Here is a 20,679-nt window from a genome sequence, read left to right as displayed (position 1 = left end):
CAAAAGACCTTTTTCACAGCAGTAGTAGTAAACACAGGCATAATCAGTGATATTAATTAAGTTGATGTTCTATTTAGTGTAGTCAGGCCTTTCTAGTGAGCCAACATACAAATAGCAGCACCCTGGCTCATGTGAATGGACTGGTACCTTAATTGGTATCACTGGTAACACCTGTGTTTACCCTGTTGATGTAAAAGCAGTCTTGGAAAAATTAATTCATTTCTAAATTTGTTAGAAATGCTTTGAATGTTTGCACTACAGTACGGTTTCATCTGTGCTGTGTCAAAATGAGTTCATATCATTGTTACATGATTCGTATTACTACATAAAGATGTGTTTAATCAAATTGTAACAAATTCGTGAACACACAGCAAACCTGAGATCATGTGTTACAGTTCCACCATAGACATTATGGTCTCTGGTCTTATAACTTCACTGATTAGAAATGACGTATAATGAGATGACAATTCAGTCTGATATCAGGCTAATAAAGAGATATTGTTTGAGTAGAGGTTGATGGCTTAAGGAAACTTCCAGCATATCTGTGCCAAATGTAAGAAATCTCATCAGCTGGAATAATTACAAATACCTGTGTGCAGAGCCTATAATCAAGCTACAAGTATACTGGTATGTCTAATAGTATTTTCTGCCATGTACATTACCAACTTTTTTACAGCAGCCATGTTGACATGACATATTAAACTAAATACAGGTGTTCAATTATATTTGTTAAGGTTCCCTTGTATTTTGGTCAGAGTCAGTGCTGCTAGCATTCATGCTGGCTAACTGGATAGCTCCTGTTACACTAGAACAGTATCTTAATTAGTATCAAAAATGTAACATTATTACATTACTGTTTTATGTATGTTACCCGAGGTTGTTCACTCCCATGACAAAATGTTTTATTTTTATTTATTTATTTATTTTTATCATTCTCTGAAATGTTATGTAATGTAATGTGTAAAATATTTGGTCAAGATATATGCACAGTACATACTAAATGATAAATAGTTACAAATAATAATAATAATAATAATAACAATAATGAACGTAAATACACTCGAATATATTAAATATAAAAATATGCAAGTGGCTTGGGGTGAAACAATATATCTACTTCATATCTACATTACACAGACAGTATTGTATGTGCATAGCATAGTATTTCGCCAGTCCGCGGGCAGTGGTGGGAATCAGTGGTTCCCAAACTTTCTCTGCTGGGCCCCCCTTTAATTGATAAGAAAATTCAAGCCTTATCATTAATGAAATTGTTTTGGAAGCACATTTGGCGGGAGCCCCATCAAAAACTTGTTCATGTTATGCTAGAAGTGTCCAAGCATTCAATTAGTTCAAGCTTTACCGTGCCTTACCGCGCCCAAATCCCACCCCCCACCCTGCAATGGCACTGCGCCCCCCAGGGGGCGCGCCCCCCACTTTGGGAACCACTGGGTTAAATTAACCTCAACTACCTTGGAATACTGCAAGTTAACTCAATTCCCACGTGGGGTCGCTGTTGTCGCTGATAGGCAGGCTGGTCGCCTCTAGAAGGGAACCCTTGGTTTGTGAATCTCTCGCGAGATTTTCAGGCCTTGTTTCTTCATTGTGCACATTGCACAACCCAGTTATGCTTTGTAATGTGACACTGTGGTCAATATGTGGATCATTTTACGGACAAAACGCTGTGGTTAGGGAAAAAAAATACGGCTTGGATTAAAATACTCACTCTCGCGAGATCTTTCGCGGGTCTGGGGTTTCCATCTAGATACTTGCTTGTAGACACACGACCGTTGTCAGTGAAAGAGAGCGATGACGTAAATCTCCTGCGCCGTAAGTTTGTACTTCTTCGTGCGTCGGACGAAAACATTGCTCAGGAGGAGCGGGTAATTTTGGGGAGCTCAGAAAAACACCAAACGCCGTGTGGAAATGACAGTGTGCAGTTTCTTTCTCCAGGGCCGCTGTCGTTACGGTGAAAAATGTTGGAATGAGCACCCGAGGGGTGGAAGCAGAGGAGGAGGAGGAGGAGGTGGTGGAGGAGGATACAACAACAGTTACAACCGCTCCTCTGCTCAACAGCAGCCTCGAGGAGGAGGTGGAGGTAACGTGGAGGAAGATTACATTTAGTTAGCAGACCTTGAACTTTATAAAGAATTTCTGTAACTGGTGCTTGTGTGGCAAATTTTCTTGGTTATTTTACTGGCGAATGTACCGAACTAGTTAACTACGTTACCAGGCAGAATTATGGTGTTAACGTTCCAGCATTTTATTTTAACTAATTTTCAACTTGTTTAGCTATATCAACAAGGTCAGACAAAATTAGAAACACTTCTGAGCATAACGCAGAGACTTGCAACAGGACCATAAACAAACTTAGTTTACATAAAAAAAAAAAAACTAAACTACAAACGAACATCATCACCGTCGTGGAGATAGTTAGGATTCATTACACGATCGTGATCCTATACTGCATAAGACTTACAATGTACAATGTAAGTGATGTTAGTTTTTTTTGCATGTCATTCTGCCCTGTTAAAATTACAGTATGGACATGACAGAAAAAATGTAATCAACCTTTTTTTTTTTCAACACTGACTGGTTGGGGTGCATGTTTGTTGCAGGGTTTGGAAACAGAGTTTGGGTGAATCCTACCCAGCAAAAAGGAGGTTATATCCAGCCTTCATCCTTCTCCTCTCATGGAAATGATGACTGGGGCCGAGGAGGAGGAGGAGGAGGAGGAGGAGGAGGAGGTGGGAATGACTGGGGCCGAGGAGGAGGTGGAGGGAGAAGGGATAACGTAAAAAGCTCCGAATTCAGCTTCTCCGGTCAAAACAGATTCTCAGCGCTTAATACTGCCAGCACCTTTGACCGGGGAGGAAGAGGAGGACAGCAGGCGGCAGCTGGTGATGAAGATGATGACAAAAAATTGTGAGCCTGCTTTGTTTTTGTTTTTTTGTGTGGCAATCATATGAATGTTGTCTTAAGGAACTAATTCATGTGCTGTCTGTCTCACGGTCACTCAGGGAGATCATTCAGACAGACATGGACGTATGGGAGAAATCAGGGCAGTGGGGCTTCTCGTGTTATTCCAACTCCAAGACATCTTTATCTGGTCTGTATAAAATGCACATTTAATTACATGATTTCTGTTGTTATTTGTAGTCAGTGCACTAGTTGTAAATTATGTCATGTCACTAGACCTGAACATGTTTGATATGTCATATGTACAGGTTTCACTGATCTCTCTCCTGAAGAGCTCAGGCTAGAGTATTACTCCACAAGAGCTTCAGGAGATCTCCAGGGCTATGTAAGTGTGATCTCACTCATTAAAGGGATAGTTTTGAATTTTTGAAGTAGAGTTGTATGAGGTAGTTAGCCACAGTCAGTGTATTACCTACAGTAAATGATGGGTCACACACCCTCAGTTTGGAGAAACAGCAGCAGTACCAGAGTAGAAAGCTATGTAGTGTGCTGCTCTGCAGCGTCCACAGCAAAATGTAAAATGTATTTTAGACACTTAAATGAGATCCAGCCAAAAAAATCAAGTTTACCCTATATTTAGAATATTCTCATTGCTTTACTTTGCCGTCAGGCAATCGTTTCTGATGGGAAACTGTTGTTATATAAGCCACATATTGCTCTCACCCCAGTAATCAGACGCTTTTGTCAAAAAGGTAATTTTACGTCAGAGGATGTGGATGTTGCAGGTCGACTGCTGCCTTGATTGGTTAGTTTGTTTGTGTTATTCTGTGACTTTGTTGAATCTGAAATCACACAATGACAAACAAACTAACTGTTCTGTGAGAAATGACTGATTTTGCAAAAGGAGTCTGGTGGCTTTGAAAAGAGCGATACAGCGGCTTATATAACAGTGGTTTTCGTGTGTGAAAGGAATGTTTGACAGCAAGGTAAAGCAGTGAAGATATTTTATATATTGTGCACATTTAAACTGGCATTTTTTTTTTAAAGTGAGCCCTCTTTAGGTGGCTAAAATGTTTTGCTGCTAATTCTGTCCACAGAAGTACATTGCTTAGTTTTCTACACTGTACTATTGTGTCTTCTCCAAACTGGGGCGATGCCAACCACCATCAACTGCAGGCAATACACCGACTATGGATAAGGAGGATAACCCTGCTTAAAAAAAAAAAAAAATATTCCCAGTATTTGTCTTCAGACCAGTAAGAAAGGAAAGACTTTACTCTGTGATTTTCTAGAGAGACTTGACTCTTTGTCTTCTGCATGGATACAAGTAACCTTTCAGTGAAGATGATATCTCAGTGAAACCTTGAATTTGTCTGCTGTGTTGTTTGTTTAAAAACATGCAGGCATTTTAAAATGTGTAAGAGTCTAAGACACTCCCGTTTTGTGTATTTAGGTTAATGGTGTCAACCAGCTGCTCACCCAGTGGAGAAGTAGACTCCAGGAACTGAAGGTCATGAATCCAACCACCCGTGTAGCTTTGGTGAGACACAGAAATATATGCACAGTTACAATAAGAGTAGTCCCATCTATTTGTATGAAAGACTTTTCGTAAATACAGTGGACATGATTTGATATTTACCATATTTTCTGTCCTTGCAGCTCGCAGAGTTAAACAAACCCGCACCTCAGGCATCTTCAGATGGCTTTGGTTCAGCAACAACATCTGGATTTGGATCCTCTACGTCCAGTTTTGGAAGCAAAGGTGAAGATTAAGTATTGCTTCATTGGCAAAGACTTTAATATGCTTTTATGCAAAGGACAGGATTTTGAAAACGTCTTTTAAGTTTATAAAATGTTAAATTTTTATATGTTTTCAAGGTTAGGACTTTGCTGGAACTCGAATGTACTCCATGAGAAATGCTTGATTTTCATTGTAACCCAGTGCTTCATCTATATGATCACTCATTTAAACAAAATTTGAAATGAAACAATCCCATCATCATTTGAGAGTTTGGAATTGTTTGGTTAAAAAAAAAACTTTAGTAAAACTGGAAATTGTTTTTACACTTCAGAGTTTATCCTGATTAACAACTATTGCTTTAAAGATGCAATATACAGCTATCAGTGTCGCTAGATCAGCAATTATTTGTGATGTAAAGATGTAGTGTGAAATGGTATCTTGAGCAGAAAATGAAGTCACACTCCCCCGTGTGCGCTCTACTGCGCCATTTTTACTGTATGCGAGTCCCCCTCGTCGTCCCTGCATCAGTTTTTAGTGCATGTGAGTCCCTCTCATCCTCGCCGTGTCAGTTTTCATTGCACGAGAGTCCTTCTCGTCCTCCCTGCATCAGTTTTTAGTGCACGAGTTCCTCTTGTCTTCACTGCGTCTATTTTCAACATGTCTGCCTGGTGAGTAAATTTCTCATATTACAGCTAAACGGTGCACTAAAATATTCTTCTGAAAACATTTTACGTGAGGAATTGGGAATGTTGTAACAGAATCTTCTCCATCTCTCCTGGGTTAATTCTCAATCTTTTTGACCTTGTAGGTTTTGGGGCTCCAGCACCAGCACAGGCCAGTACTTTCAGCTTTGCTGCTCCGAGTGGTGGATTTGGTTCCTCAGCGGCACCATCGTCCTCAACAGGTTTTGGCGGTGCCTCAACAGCTCCTGTACAACCTTCCTCTGGGTTTGGTTCCTCCTCCTCTACTCTCTCAGCTTCCTCCTTCTCCTTCAGTGCTCCGACCTCCAGCAGGCCAGCGGCCTCTTCAGGATTCGGCTCTGCATCTGGATTCAGCTTCTCCTCAACAGCAAGCACCGGAGGAGGATTTGGGAGCGGCTTCGGGGCTGCAGCACCTGCTGCAGCAGGAGGTGGCAGTAGTTTTGGACAGACAAGTGGAGGGTTTGGGACGACCGCCGCCCCACCTGCAACAGGAGCTGGGCCGTCAGGTGGAGCATCGGACAGTCTGTTTTCACCTGAGGACAAACTGACTCCAGAGGAACTGAATCAGTTCAAGGCTAAGAGGTTCACTCTGGGCCAGATCCCTTTGAAGCCTCCCCCAGCTGGCATGCTCATGGTGTGATACTCTGGGAAAAGTTAGCAAGATTTTCTTTAAATAGAGAGATAATTTAAACAAAGATTTTCTTCTTCAAAGTGCATTTAAATCCTCACACTATTTTTTTAGATGTGTCTATTGTTCAGATCAATGTTGGCAGGGAAGACGTGTGGTTCCATGTAAGATTTTTGTGTATATGCAAAGTATGTTGATGTGCAGCTGTGCAATACACATATCAATATGTTTTTTGATGAAAGTGCTATTTTTGAGATGATTGAATGTCTTACATGTTGGATTGTACTGATTTGGTTTGCCAATTTTGCCTTTTCCCATTTTTTGAGAAAGTGAGCAGTTGATGAGCAAAGTCTCTAAGAGTTTCTTTGTCTGATTATGTGGTCAAACATAATTATAATACAAACAAACAATAGAAAACATGCCTTGGACTTGTTTTTATTACTACCTATTGATTTCTGGAATTCACCAAAGTTTTCTTGTATTTGCTTTTCTTTGAAGACTCCTGTTTAGGCCATAAACTGACATAATATAATAAAAGTTTTTCAACCAGTCAAAAATATAACTACTTTATTACATAATACTGCTAGTTTAATATTTAAAATACAAATGAAAAAAAAAATATAAAGCTTTTCCTTCAAACTTAGACAGTTGGAAAAAGATTTGCAAAGGCTTGCAGATTTTGAAGAATGTTTGATTCATGCGGCGTTGACTTCTCTAATTATCTCTCTTAACAGAACTGAGAGAAATTTTGAGTGAACGTAAATATGATGTTGCTGCATTAGTGTCTTCTTACCTATAAAAGTTGTAATTGGACAGCTCAACCAGGAGAGGGTGTCAGAATACAAGTCAGCCTTTTAACATGTTACTGAAACACAAACAGATAGGAGATGCTTGTAAATGGCTTTATAACTAAGACTAACCTGTTAAAAAGAGGGAGTGTTTAGCCTCGGGCCCGGTATCATTCTCCTTCTATTTGTTTTTACTCAGATTGTTACGTGAAACCACTGACGTCGGGACCATCTGTCGAAAACCATCCAACCACTCCAGCTTGAAGGCCTACATCCACTAAAAGAGAGTAGCGTGTGTTTGTGCACAGATGACAGTGAGTGAGTAAGCTATTCAATACGTTATTCATTAGGTGTTGAGCACCCGGCGGGACCACAAGAAGAGGAATACTGTGACAAAGAGACAGCAATAAGCTATTCTGCTGCTATAGGGTCTGCAGCTCTGCTGACTGGAGCATATTTTCAGCTGACAGGGAATTTGTGATATCGGCAAGAGGTGAAACTGAACTGGAGCTGCCTCCTGTGTGTGTCTCAGTGTGAGTTTGCATTTGTGAAATCATCCTGAGTCAATGTCTCATGGCCACGGCAAAGGTGTCATGCATATAACTAATACAGACTTATACAAATCAGGAAATGGCAACACAGAATTAACTACCAGCAGTGGTCAAATGTTAACAGGTAGATTTACTCAAGTACTGTACTGAAGTACAAATCTGAAGAATTTTGTCCTTGATTTGACTATTTCCTTTTCATGCTACTTTATACTTTTACTCCACTACAGTTCAGAGCAAATACTGTGCTTTAACAGTTAAACTAACCAACAATACAGGAAGAGCTAAAATAATTAGATTGACAGAAAATTGCCAACTATTTTGATAACTGTTTAGGTAATTTTTTCATTCAAAAATGTTAAATATTTCATGGTTTCAGCTTCTCGAATGTGAGGATATGCTGGTTTTGTTTTTTTTGTTTTTTTTTGTTTTTTAAGATTTGGTGTGTTGCTTGGTCAAATCAAGCGCTGTGATGGTGTCACTTTGGCCTCTGGGTAATTATACCAGGCATGTGTCACTTTTTTCTGAATTTCTATAAACTAAACAATCAATCCATTAAGAAATTAATCTGAAGATGAAAAGAATAATTAGTTGTTAATTAGTACAACCCTGAATTAAAAAAAAGTTGTGATGTTGTGTAAAATATAAATGAGAACAGAATGCCATGATTTGCAAATCCTTTTTGACCTATTTTTAGTTGAATTTAATACAAAGACAGGATATTAAATGTTCAGACACATTAACTTTATTGTTTTTTTGATTTTGTTTTTTCTGAATTTGATGCCTACATCACATTTCACAAAAGTTGGGACAGTGCATGTTCACTGCTGTGTTACATCACTTTTCCTTTAACTACACTTAGCAAGTGTTTAGGAACTGAAGACACTAATTTTCAAAGTTCTGAAACTGAATTCTTTCTCCATCTTGCTTAATATACAACTTAAGTTGCTCAACAGTCCGGGGTCTCCATTGTCATATTTTTTGCTTCATAATACACCACTCATTTTCAGTAGGAGACAGGTCTGGACTGCAGGCAGGTCAGTCTAGTACCCAGCACCAGAACTCTTTACTATGAAGCCACACTGTTGTAACACATGTAGAATGTGTCTCGGCATTGCCTTGCTAAAATAAGCAGGGATGAAAAAAGTCGACGTCTGGATGGCAGCATTTATTGCTCTAAAATCTCACAGCTTTCAGCATTAATGGGGCCTTCCCAGACACAACACTTACCCATGATGCCATGGGCACTAACACACCCTCATACCATCACGGATGGAATTGAACTTTCCTGTTCCTGTTCAGATCAGATGACAGAGGATGTCCTGCTTACCTGTGAATGTTTCCAAACAGGTGTTTTTTGGGCATTCTGCAACTTTCCCAGTCTTTTGTTGCCCCTGTCCCAACCTCTTTTTAAAATATGTTTTAGCTATCACTTTTAAAATGTGAATGAATGCAAGTCAAAAAGGATTTACAAATAATTGCATTCTGTTTTTTACATTTTATATAGCTTCCCAACTTCTTTGGAATCAGGGTTGTACAAAGAATTAAGATGAACTCCACCTCAGCCAACCACCGCAGTAAAATGCTGCTTCTGCATTGGTGCATGAGTAATAATAGTTTAATAACATAATATATCCATTGCAAGGGCCATTTTATGCATTTAATACTTTTATTTTTAATCCTTTAGGTACATTTTCCTGATTATACTAACATACATACAAATACAGAACGTCTACTTTATTGCTATTAGTACTTTTACATAAGTAAAGGCTCTAAATACACCACCAACAGGGTGGAACATAGTAATTTTCTCTCCTACTTCTCTGTCAGCAGTAACCTCCCACCCACCCCCTGCTAAGCAGATAATACATAAATAATTCAACAGATTAATGAACGATTGAAAAGGAGACTAGCTCATGAAAAGGCACTTGCACGCTCTTTTCAGTGAAACTTGTTCAAATTGCCATCCAGTGACTCTTAAATACATCTAACTGAGAGATATGGGCATTTGTGAGTCCTTGTTTCCCCAACAGCAAATAAGCAGATTTAATCACTAACTGCTGCGGCATCAGATTGCCAGCCTGCCTGTGTTTATGTAATGTATGCAGAGTGGGATCAGAGCAATATTAAAGATGAGAGATGAGTCTGCGAATGCCTGCACACACACAGAACATTTTTTATTGGAGACATTTAATCACTCTGGAGTGCATTAAGACCGGTATAAGGTTATGGCGCAAGATGCAATTACATTATATTAAAGAAATTATTAAATTTCACTCATCTGACCTATTGTGAAATAGCGAGAAATATCATTTATGAATGCAGTCATTTCCTCCCTCCACCTTCCTCCGGGAGACTGTTCAGACTTCCCAAGAGGCTGGATTTTCAGAAATGACATTTGCTTTGAAATTAAGACGCATACACACACACACACACACACACACACACACACACACACACACACACACACACACACACACACACACACACACACACACACAAACCTGTCATGTACTGTACACACTCCTCCTCCTCCTGCTTTAATCCTCAACCTGCCCCACCCTCCTGCACTCTTAGAAATAAGGATTTCAAAAGGACTTCTTACTGAAAGGATGAGGATCTACCCAGAACCATTTACTTCTGAAGAACCTTTTTTGAAGAAAGGGTTTATCAAGGGTTCTTCGCAAGACTAAGGGTTCCATTAAGAAGCCTTTTTGGAAGAAAGAGTTCATCAAGTCTTGTTGAAATCCTTGAAGAACTCTCATTGTACTGTAATATAAAACCCTTAGAATGTAAAAGGGTTCTCAGCAAAAACCCTAATGGATTCAAGATAAAACCCTTGGAACTGAGAAGGGTTTTTAACAGAACCCCCTGGGTGGGTTTTAGATAAAATTATAAAAGGATTCTTTGTAGAACCCCTTTGGGTGCATTTTAGATAAATCCTTTGATATACTAAAGGGTTCTTGGTAGAACCCCCTGCGTGAGTTCTTGTTAGTGATTTTAGAAGGGGAAAAGGTTCTTGATGGAGCCTTTAAGATGGTTCTAGGTTCAAGAATCACAGCTGATTTGGTGGAAAAGAGCCTGAGTGTAGAGTGAGTTCTCCCGCACTCTCCTGTTGGGACAAGCCAGAGAACCCTTTATGGTTCTAGTTAGCACCTTTGTTTCTCAAAGTGTGTGAAATCATAGCTCGCACAAACCCGGCCACATGACCACGATGTGTACTGTAATTCAATTGACTGTGACCTGACTCCAGCTACATGGTCCAGACACACAACGTATATGGTTCTCTAATACGTTTAACACACTTTTCCATAGGGGCCATGGTCGTGTATGTGTGTCAGAGCTCTGAACGGATCAATCCTTTGAATTATGACTTCTGCCTGCAGCTATTAAAATTCCTCATGCCTGGCTGTCTTCTCCGGATCAACGTTTTTTTTAATGACACACTGCCTAAACGCACATTGCTTTCATTGCTATTACACAGCGATTGTGGTCACTACATCGGCTGATGACAGCAACAGATGCTCTTACCACTGCTTGAATTGCTGCTCACTACAGAATGCCAATGAGCTGATTGGGATTCAGCGCTGGTATTAATGTTTGATGGGGGCTGATTCCAGTCGACCCTCCTTACTGTTGCAGCAGAGAACAAGAATTGATTGTGTTGTGCCACAGTGGCGCTTTGCCTATGGGAAACAGGGCATTGATCCAAGGCTTGTGATTTACGCCTATTTGAGTGGCTTGCCGCATGGGTGACTGAGTGGCACATATTTCACCTGCAACGTTCTGGACCCGGGTTTCTGTGCTGCAGATGTTTATGGGTTCATATTAGGATCAGTGCACCTCCACCACTCTGACAGTAATAACAAACTGTAGTGAGTAAATACTGTCAGTTCAGAGAATATATGTACCTACTGTATTTGACACCAGACTGGTTAAAGCCTGGATCATTTGAACTGGAGTGGCACTAAGAGGCCGGGGAGAAAATTACGCTACATTACTTTCCTTACATTAATTTCCTCTGTCTGTGCTGGCGGTGCTACATGCTCCCTCAGTGGAGAGTGAAACATGCAAAATATGGTCTTCATGCATCTGTGTTCTCCATCAAACTGAAAAAGACTGTTCTTTACGTGTTTTTCCATATTTTATACAAATTGCAAATACTTTTCAGTGAACATCATGTCTGCTTTCATTTTTACTCAAAGAAAAACAGAAATAATGTGATGGATGAATTTTCTCAAGCAAGTTTCAAGTCCACAAGTTGGGTTTTATAAAATAGGCCAACGGGAATGGAAAAGCACATTCAGAAATGTCATATCCTGTCCATAAAGCTCAGTAGTAGCCCAGTGTGTTTCTTGAATCATTCTTGGTTGCAAAACAAAAACAGCTGTTTTACTCACACTCTGCCTGCAGGCACTGGCTGCAAAACTCTATAATGAGATATTTGAATCAGATAGCTTTAGGCTTGCTGAACTGAAGAAATTTTACACCTTTAGAACACCATTATTATATGCTGTTAACCCGTATAGGCGCATTAAATGCTGTGGCTTCTGTGTGCAAAGTATTCTCCACCTCTGCCAGGCTGAATATCACCTGTGCAACGAGCCTTGGGGTTCCTGACCTTTGGCTTGTGGTGATTTCGAGATATGCACACTAACCAGAGTATCAAATGAAATAAGTGGGACTCTGAAGAGTAGCAACGTAAAGGAGTTTGACATTTTCCTGCTGATATTTAGATGAGAAGATCGATACCACTCTCATTACTGTCCATTAAATATGAATCTGTACAGTCAAGAGACTGTTAGCTTAGCATAGCACAAGGACTGGAAACAGTGGGAAAAGGGAAGTCTGGTTCTTTTCAAGGGCAAAAAGCCCCATCCTAGCACCTTTGAAGCTCACTCTTTAACACATTTTAATGTACAAAATGTGGACTATTGGACTATTTCTTGGCTGGGTGCAGTGACTTTGTGGAGTCATGAAGTTGCCGCTGCATAAAACACAGTTTTTGTTGTTACAGATTAAACACTTGTTTGAGTGGGAGCTCGCAGACTGGGGCCACAGGTGTAAACACCACTGCACATATTCAGTGTTCGTATATCCAGGGGGGAAAACCCAAAAGCAGAGGCCTGAAAGCTTTTTTGGCTTATGCGCTAGGCGAGCAGTTTTCATTGGAATGAATGGACACCATCTTCCATCTATGAAGAGGGCTAGCAGTGTCTGTAGATATAAACTGAAAAAAACACAACCGTTTTTATTTTCAGGTGATTATACACTAATGAAAACATATTTTTGAGTATCATATCACATTTCTGTCAATTTCTGCCCATAAATCCTCAAAAATGGACCTTTAAACTACCACAAGGGGAGTCAAAAGGGGTCTTCAACATTTTATTTGCTCCAAAGCCACCAAGTGGATTAATCCAGCAATGCACCTCTGTAGTACCTGACTTTCAGGTAGGTTCTGTGGACCAGGCCCTTCTGTTTTTGCCGTTCTTTTTAACACAGGCTTCCATGTGCGTAAACTGTCTCCTTCAGAGGTTCAGCGTTTATTCACTGTTCCGTCACATGACCACACGTTGTCGCTGTTTGCTGAAAGCAGCCAGATCTAATCTCGTCTCTCTTCTCCTCTGCCCTCCCTCCTCCCTCCTCTCCTCTCCTCTCTCCACAACAGCGCGTCTCTCACCGCGCCTTGGATGCCGTGTGAGCAGCAGCACTGAGCGGAGGAGAAACCGTCCAGCGCACCGCCGTCTGCACGCCAGCACAGCAAAAATAAAACCCAAACGATGACATTCTTACAGATACGACAGAAGCAAACAATCATTTGACAACTTCCGAGCCCGCACCTTGCCTTCGCCGCTGCTTGCTGTAAAGTGGTGAGTGCCTCTTGATTCCCTTTTAATTGCAGGGTTTGCAGCGCTCAGTTTGTACACAGGGCATTGATAGCGCCAAAGGACTGATACTGTGAATAATGCAATTGATGGCAGAGCGGATGATGGGCGCTGTTATGTGAATTTGCCTTTATTGTTATAATATAGGCCTGTTGTAGAGGCAATGTGCACTGGATTAGATGATTAGCATCAGCTGGGAGGACTTTCTTCTTTTATACTCTCACCTTTGTAGAATTATAAGACAAGCAGTGCCAAGATGCGCTTATAGTTTCATGCCTACTCCTACTTCAGTTAATCTCATTACCTGTCTGAAGAGATTGATATAATGCCACATGAGATGGAATAGAATAGATAATGCACATTAAAGCTGCAGGAGAGTGATTGTAATGTGACCTAAATATTCAGTTGTAATTTTTCAGTTGGCACATTGCAGCCAGTAACTAAAATTTATGAGTAGCCTGCTGTGTTTGGGCATTTGGACATCTCTACTGGGTTTTGTTGCTGAAGAAATGAGGAACTAATTGCCTCCATTGATTTAGCAACCATGTCAGAGGTCAACTTTCTGCTGGTGGTATGCAGGGTTGCATGGGGTCAAATGCATAAAGGTGCCTCAGGATAAGTCAGTTTTGCACTGCTGCCTCTTTTTGATTGTGTTTGTATGTGTGAGCGCATGCGAGCAAGAGGGAGGAGGGAGTGTTGGGGGGGGAGAATAAGCATATTTTCAGATGCTTGTCCTCTGCCAGCACTCAGGTCAGGCCAAGTGCACGCTGAGGTGTGAGATTATATCAGATGGCCGCGCAGACACAAACACAGCAACGTCCAGATCTCCAGCTCAAACTGTGTTCCCCACCTGTGGATGGGGGCAGAGACACGTGACGGGGCTCCAGAGATTCACATGTCTTTCTCTGAATTTTGCAAAGAAGCCTGAAAGCTCTCAGTGAGCATGTTTCAGTTGAAAAGACATTTAGAAAACAACTATGCTCACTGGTGAAAAGACGTTCAGAATAGGTTCAAAAGTAAGGTTTTTCATAGACTATTTGAATAAACTGATTGAATGTTTATATATTTCTCTGTGGTTTGAATCACAATCAAGTTAGTGTTGATGGCACCTGCAAAAAATCCATATAGTAGAAAATCAGGTTGATATTTCCCCAGATTAGTGAGAAATTGGGGCTCTGTTGGAAAAACTGAGGGTTTGTGTTTGTCAGATGATGGTGCTGCTGTCGGCATTTAGGTGACCCACCTCTGCCTGAGTCTTGAGAAACCATTGCTCCATAGTAGTTGTTGCATGTAATAGCTAGCAAAACTGGTTATAGCTGCTTGGTTAAGCACAATGCTGTGGCACAAAAGTGCTAAAATGAAAAAGAGTTTGTGTGTGTGTGTGTGTGTGTGTGTGTGTGTGTGTGTGTGTGTGTGTGTGTGTGTTGTGGGTCCAATCAGAGCTCACATGTACTCACACTTGGACTCTCACAAACACACATTAAATCTATTCTACAGCAATTTGTATCACTGGTTCAGGCGATGTAATGTAAAAACCATTTCTGAGTCAGAACTATGGCCCTGATTTCCCATCATGCCTTGTGCTGGACTGAGTACTTTAAGTTTGCTATTTGATGTCTGTTGATGTTTGTGTTTGTTCAGAACATGGTGGTTTGTAGTGGTAATTGTCATTTTTGTGCAGGTTTATTGTGTTAACTGTTAGTGAGGTGGCTGTTATATTTAATGAGGCCTGCCGTATTTTGCATATTTGTCTGTGCTTTTTATTGTCTATCTTTTTAATTCTACACAATCATGTGGTGACCCCTTGGATGTCTTGATCCCCGGGTTGAGAATCAGTGCTCTACAATGTTAAAATTATAGCTTAATGTGACTTTGAGTCCTAACTAAGAAACTACATTCAAATGTTTCAGTTAAAACCCAGAAAAAAATGTGCCACACAAAAGACTCAAACCCAAATTGCCTGGACAGAAGTCCTGCACATCTTTGTGTTTAACAAATTGTTTTTGTCATTTTATACACAACACCCCCAGTGAATATACCTTCAGAATAGTTAAAGCTGTAACCAGTACACTAAAGGACAGCCTGGCTACAGCAAGAATCATAATTTCTTTATTTTACATCAAAAACTTCTCCCATTACAATGTCCTGGAAGCTTCTTGTAAGCAGCACACAGCCTATATAGTTCTGTATTTATGACATTTTATATGAAATATTAAATGTGTTGAAATGACATTTTTGTGTAGACCACATTTCACCTGCCACTGGATTATGATGTTGGAGAAATACCTTCACTCTTATTAATAATGTTTAATCTTTCAAACTGAACCAATTGTCAAAACTAGAAGAGTGCACTCAGTAGAAAGCGGAGACCCACCAGGCAACAGAGGGTGAAGCACCTGCTGCAATGCCACCACAACTGCCAGATGCAACCAGCAGGAATTTGCAAAGTGCATGAATATGCACCAGAAAAATTTGGACAAGCTGTTATCAGGCATACACACATTAGACACACACATGCAAGCGATCACATAATCCCCAAACAAATTTTTGTTTTGTGACACACTGATGTTGTAACTGCATTTTAGTTGGTTGAAAAGAGAGCAAAATGAGGTCTTAGACATTCAGACTGAATACCACCAATTTTCAACTTGAAATCAATGTTGGTGCTCACTGGGCTGTTTAATGTGTATGATGTGTGAGTGTTGAAGACAGACAGTGTGAGCGCATAAACTGGCAGTGGTGAATTAGCGGGCTTGACTTGGCCCGTTTTAAGAAGAAAGAGAATAATTATCCACGTGCTTAACTCTTGAAATCCATGCCTGACTCACACTTGATCCTCTGAGTAATCCATTGAGACCAAATTGAGACAGTAAAAGCTGGAAACAGGCTCAACCCAGTGCTGTGGAAAGCCATGTTTCTATATCGCCATTTACACAGAACTCAAACATTTCAATGCAGAAGCAATTTCCCACAAATTCTGCATTAAAAGAAAGAGAAAAAAAGCCTGTTCTGCCAGTTTTAGGCCTCAAACAGATGTGCCACACAGCTCACATGACTGTTTATGAAGTATTCATGTATTTGTGTCATTTGGATGGGTGTGGTGGCCAAGCAGATTTATGATGTTTGGTACACAAGATCAGAAGAGTGTGTTAGTGTGTGTTGTAGAGAGAGATGTATCAGATAGTACTGGTTATACTGGCAACTCAAAAGGCCAGCCTCGCTGTTGTGCACTGTATCATCCTCCATCAAAGAGCCTTTGCTCACACACACACAAACACACACACACACATGCACACACAAAAGTGATAGCTGGAAAGGGCAAAGGCAAAGTCTAGTGCAGCACACGTTTGTTCTACTATCCCTGTGGGGACAGTCACTGACATAATGTGCTCCATAACCCCTTACCCTTATCCTGCCCATCACAACTAAATACCTTACCTCAACCTCTATGCTAACCCTAACCTAATCTTAATTGTTGCCTTAACCCTTAAGACTTATTTTAACCTTAAAAAGCAGTCTCTACGGTGTGCACTGTTATCAAACTATGTCTTTTGTTAGTGTTTTAATATGAGTGAGATTCGATTTCATTTTTAACTGTTGCCTCTAAGATGTTACACAGCTGTCCATCACTAGTCAGGGCTGCAGCTCTGACAGACGACAGCAGTAATATCCGGATGGTCCAGATGTTGTAATCAGCAAATGGGACAGATGACATCTTGCAAAACCAGTGCGGTTTGACAGTATTTTGATCTAAAAAAAAATGGAAAATAACGTTGCATGTAGACTGTGTCAGAATAAACTGGCATATAACTACTTAACTGGAACAATGTGCAACCATGTTCAGGACCAGCATGTGGCTGTTAACTTCCAAGGAGAGGAGGCTTCTGGTGTAAATGTGCTAAGTCACTGCTAACGTGAGCCACGCTGTGTAGCAGCTAACGCCAGCTCTGGGTATAGGTTTGAAAAGATAACATATTTAGTGAGTTGTCATGTTTTGTATGTTAATGTGGAACATTGGTAATGCATGGTGCAAATTTATACACCTTTCAGCCGCATTAATAATACAATTTAGTCATTGAAGAATATCATTAAAGGCTTCAAATGGCTTTTGAAACACTCAGTATTTTTTCAAACATTGTTTAAAGGTAAAGTTCAACTTTATTGTGACATATACAAATACAATTATACAGTCAGATTAAGTCTCTACATTTAACCCATCCTAGTATTAGGGGCAGTTGGCAGCCACTGTGCAGCACTTGAGGACCAACTTCAGTTCAAAGCCACCACCTTGGTCAGGGCTACTGACTTGAGATACATACATGTTTTTGATGGTAGGGGAAACCTGAGCCCCTGGAGGAAACCTGCGCAGGCACAAGAAGAACATGCAAGCTCCACACAAAAAGGCCGTGTCTGAGTCAGGATTCAAACCAACAACCTTCTTGCTGTAAGGCGCTAACCACTCATCCTGCCCTAACCTTATCAATGAATAAATTGTGCTTACTTCAGAATACTTGACTAGTCTAAATTAATATTTCCATTGAACTGACCAAGAAAATTAGCTGCCAGAAACATCCCGAGTGTGCATTCAGATAAAAGTCCCCACTGGGATATAAGAACAAGAAACACACACACGCACACACACACACACTCACATATGCACTGACACATCTGACCACACTTCAGATGTGTAGCTGGCAGCTGCCGGTCCTGGTCGTGTTTGAAATGAAAATAAAATGAAAACAACCAAGGGGCAGAGCAGACACTTATCATAGTAATGAGCAGGCTCCACTGTGTGTGTTGTTGCACCTTATGTGTCTGTATACACTTGTAGACAACCATCTGCAGTTCATTGGCCAACTGATACGTATCATCAAAGAGAGTGGCTGGGATTGGTTGACAATGAATGCTTGGTCGATATTGCACCTTAGGCTGAGATTATTTTGCACACCCACACTCAGCCCATATGAATGTGTATGTGGGTTTTGACCTATACCTATTTTTCAAGTCTGTGTTCTTCATTACTCAGTGTCAGCTGACTTTCCTGTTGAAGGCCACTGTGTTTTTCCAATCCCTACTTGGATACTGAAACAACCGACCTCAAAAAATCAATTCCACTCAACACCTGATATGTGTCTGAGGCTGCTGTAGAAGCAGAGGTGACCTCTATCATATGCACATCAGTTACTGTCTAGATAACATAACATCTGTCCAGGAGACAAAAGTCTTTGTGTGTGTGTAACAATATAAAAATGGGTGGTGTGTTTGTAGCACTTATATTTTTGAGTTTACTGACAATTAATTGTTTATTTACTTATGCCATATTTACACAAAATGCATAAAAAAAACCCCTCTGTATCAAGGCACTTAGTTCCCTCAGGGCCTTAAAAAGTCTAAAATCAAATAATCTGAATTTCAGCCATAAAATGCTTTAAATTTATTTTGACAGGTCTTGAAAACCGATTAGAGTTATCAAGTTTTATGAACTTCAGTCTCATTTTAAAATGTGTCTATTAGGAAAAATCTTCAAGTAAAATACTTAATAAATATTGGAGTGGAAGTCAACAGTTGAAACAGAGACTGGAGAAGCCCTCAGTTCCAACAAAAAGGCACCAGATATGAGATAGTTTGGTTAAGTTTTGTGTTTGCAGCTAATCAAGTTACAGTTAATTTGGCAGGAAAGGCCGTCACTTCAAACCAGCCTTAAAAACATCTGTAAAGGAGTACTGACCTGGAAAAAAAAGCAAACGGTCCATAAATATATCTGAAAACATACTGTGAAAGGCTTGGCTTTACTCTTTAAATCAGTGTACCTAAAATTCACAAAACAAAACTTAATGGGAATTTCTATCAGATTTCATTATTTGCTTTAACTGCTACCATTAATGTTAGTTGGTTCATACAGCAAGTTAAGTCTTTACTTGTTTTAGCTCTTAGTTAGAATCACTGATTAATTTTGTACTTAGATGATATGAAGATTTAACATAAATATTTTTTAGTTGTTTAATGGGTCTGAAATTGTATTCATAATGGTCTGAAAAAGGTTCAAATTTAAGTAGGTGAAACCTGCAGAAGGCCTGTAATATGATAAAAGGAGTTAATGCACATTACAAATAAGTAGAGCTGAAACAATTAATTGATTAGTTGTAAACTACTGAATTTATCACCAACTATTTGGATAATCAGTCAGTCAGTTTGAGTATTTTTGGAAGAGAAAAAAAGTCAGACATGAGAACAATAAGCAATATATTACACAATTTCTGTTGCTACATAAAAGTGATTCCATTGTTTTTTAATTTAACTAACTATGATTCAACCACTTTTAAAGCCTTGATATTCATTATATTAATAGCGAATCACATTTACATGCAAATACTGTATTATAGCGGAAGACCACTATCAGTCTGACGGATCAGCCAAACACCCAGACCTGTGAGCAACCTGAAAATGAGGTCAAAAATAAAAGGACGATGGGAGAGAAATGGATTAAAAGCCTGTTATAGAAGTCTAAAAAACGTAAGCCGGGAAGAGAGATAAATATACAGCTCTTATCTTGTCGTCCCACAGGATCTGACTACGTTCCAGTGCACACGTCCCTTCCAGAGGTTTAGCAGTAAATAAGTCAGGGAGGCACGCTTTGGTTGACCCTAAAGGCCCCCCCACACACACAACCCAAGCTGTCTAAGCTGGTACTTGGTGAGCTGGATGCGGTGAGTAGGAGTGAGATCTTGTGTGCTGCACCGCCCGGGGCCGGCTACCAGAATCCCAGGTGGGATGGAGAGATGGGGGGGCGGCTGAGGGGTGGCGAGAGAGATGTCACTGACCACATTAGTCACCAGAGAAAGCAGGCCATGAGTCAGGAAAGCTCCCAGTCTCATCCATCACGCCCCTCTTAACCCACTTTCCTTCCAGTCCAGCCACTCTGGTTTTTTATTTTTCTATTTTCTGCTAGCTCTCCTCCATCCCCCCTGCTGCTGACGGAGTAACTCTGCCTTCCTGTTTTTGATGGTGATGAAAAGGAGAAGAGGGCGCAAAGAGAATAGAGAAGCGTGCTGGACAGACTACAGGTCGTGGTGTTAGAGATGTGAGTGAGAGGAGGTTTTGGGTCAACCTTTTGAGTTCAGCAGGGGAAACAGGAAAGAGATGTTCTTCTCCCAACTTTTTAGTTTTAGTTTTACATGTGTTTCCTGAAGGCATTGTTTCCACTGAAAATCGAGCTAGACCTCTAGGCTAGTTGATTAAACTAGTTGCAAACACCACAGAACATTACATACTTAGATGTGTCATATTCTAGCCACTTAAATCCCTGCTTCCATTCACTCCCAAATTTTTGTGACTGTTTTTTTTTTCTTAGTCAGCAAGTAAGCAGCCCTGACATATTGGTAACTAGCCAGCAATGAGTTCTGTTCGCTGTTTTACTTGAACGTTTAACTAAAAGTCACAAAGGAATCAGGATGTGAAACTGTAAAATG

The 20,679-nt window shown here is 40.3% G+C and overlaps 2 protein-coding genes across 2 annotated transcripts in view; both read left to right on the top strand.

Moving 5' to 3' along the window:
• The first annotated feature begins 1,813 nt into the window (after positions 1-1,813).
• Positions 1,814-6,405, top strand: nup42 (nucleoporin 42). The gene is made up of 7 exons (XM_084739896.1): positions 1,814-2,095; positions 2,616-2,922; positions 3,018-3,106; positions 3,225-3,301; positions 4,370-4,456; positions 4,576-4,678; positions 5,466-6,405. The coding sequence occupies exons 1-7, from the start codon at positions 1,924-1,926 to the stop codon at positions 5,996-5,998; spliced, it is 1,368 nt and encodes a 455-aa protein (XP_084596022.1). The 5' UTR covers positions 1,814-1,923; the 3' UTR covers positions 5,999-6,405.
• Positions 6,406-13,012: 6,607 nt separating this feature from the next.
• rims3 (regulating synaptic membrane exocytosis 3) overlaps positions 13,013-20,679 on the top strand; it is a 48,305-nt gene continuing 40,638 nt past the window's right edge. Inside the window, exon 1 of the mRNA XM_084739010.1 lies at positions 13,013-13,195. The gene's annotated coding sequence lies outside the window, so the exon portion shown is untranslated. The remainder of the gene's footprint in view (positions 13,196-20,679) is intronic.

This window comes from Lutjanus erythropterus, chromosome 16 (assembly GCF_056507025.1).
Source record: "Lutjanus erythropterus isolate fLutEry1 chromosome 16, fLutEry1.hap2, whole genome shotgun sequence".
NCBI lineage: Eukaryota > Metazoa > Chordata > Actinopteri > Lutjaniformes > Lutjanidae > Lutjanus > Lutjanus erythropterus.
This window is presented reverse-complemented; position numbering and strand designations above follow the sequence as displayed.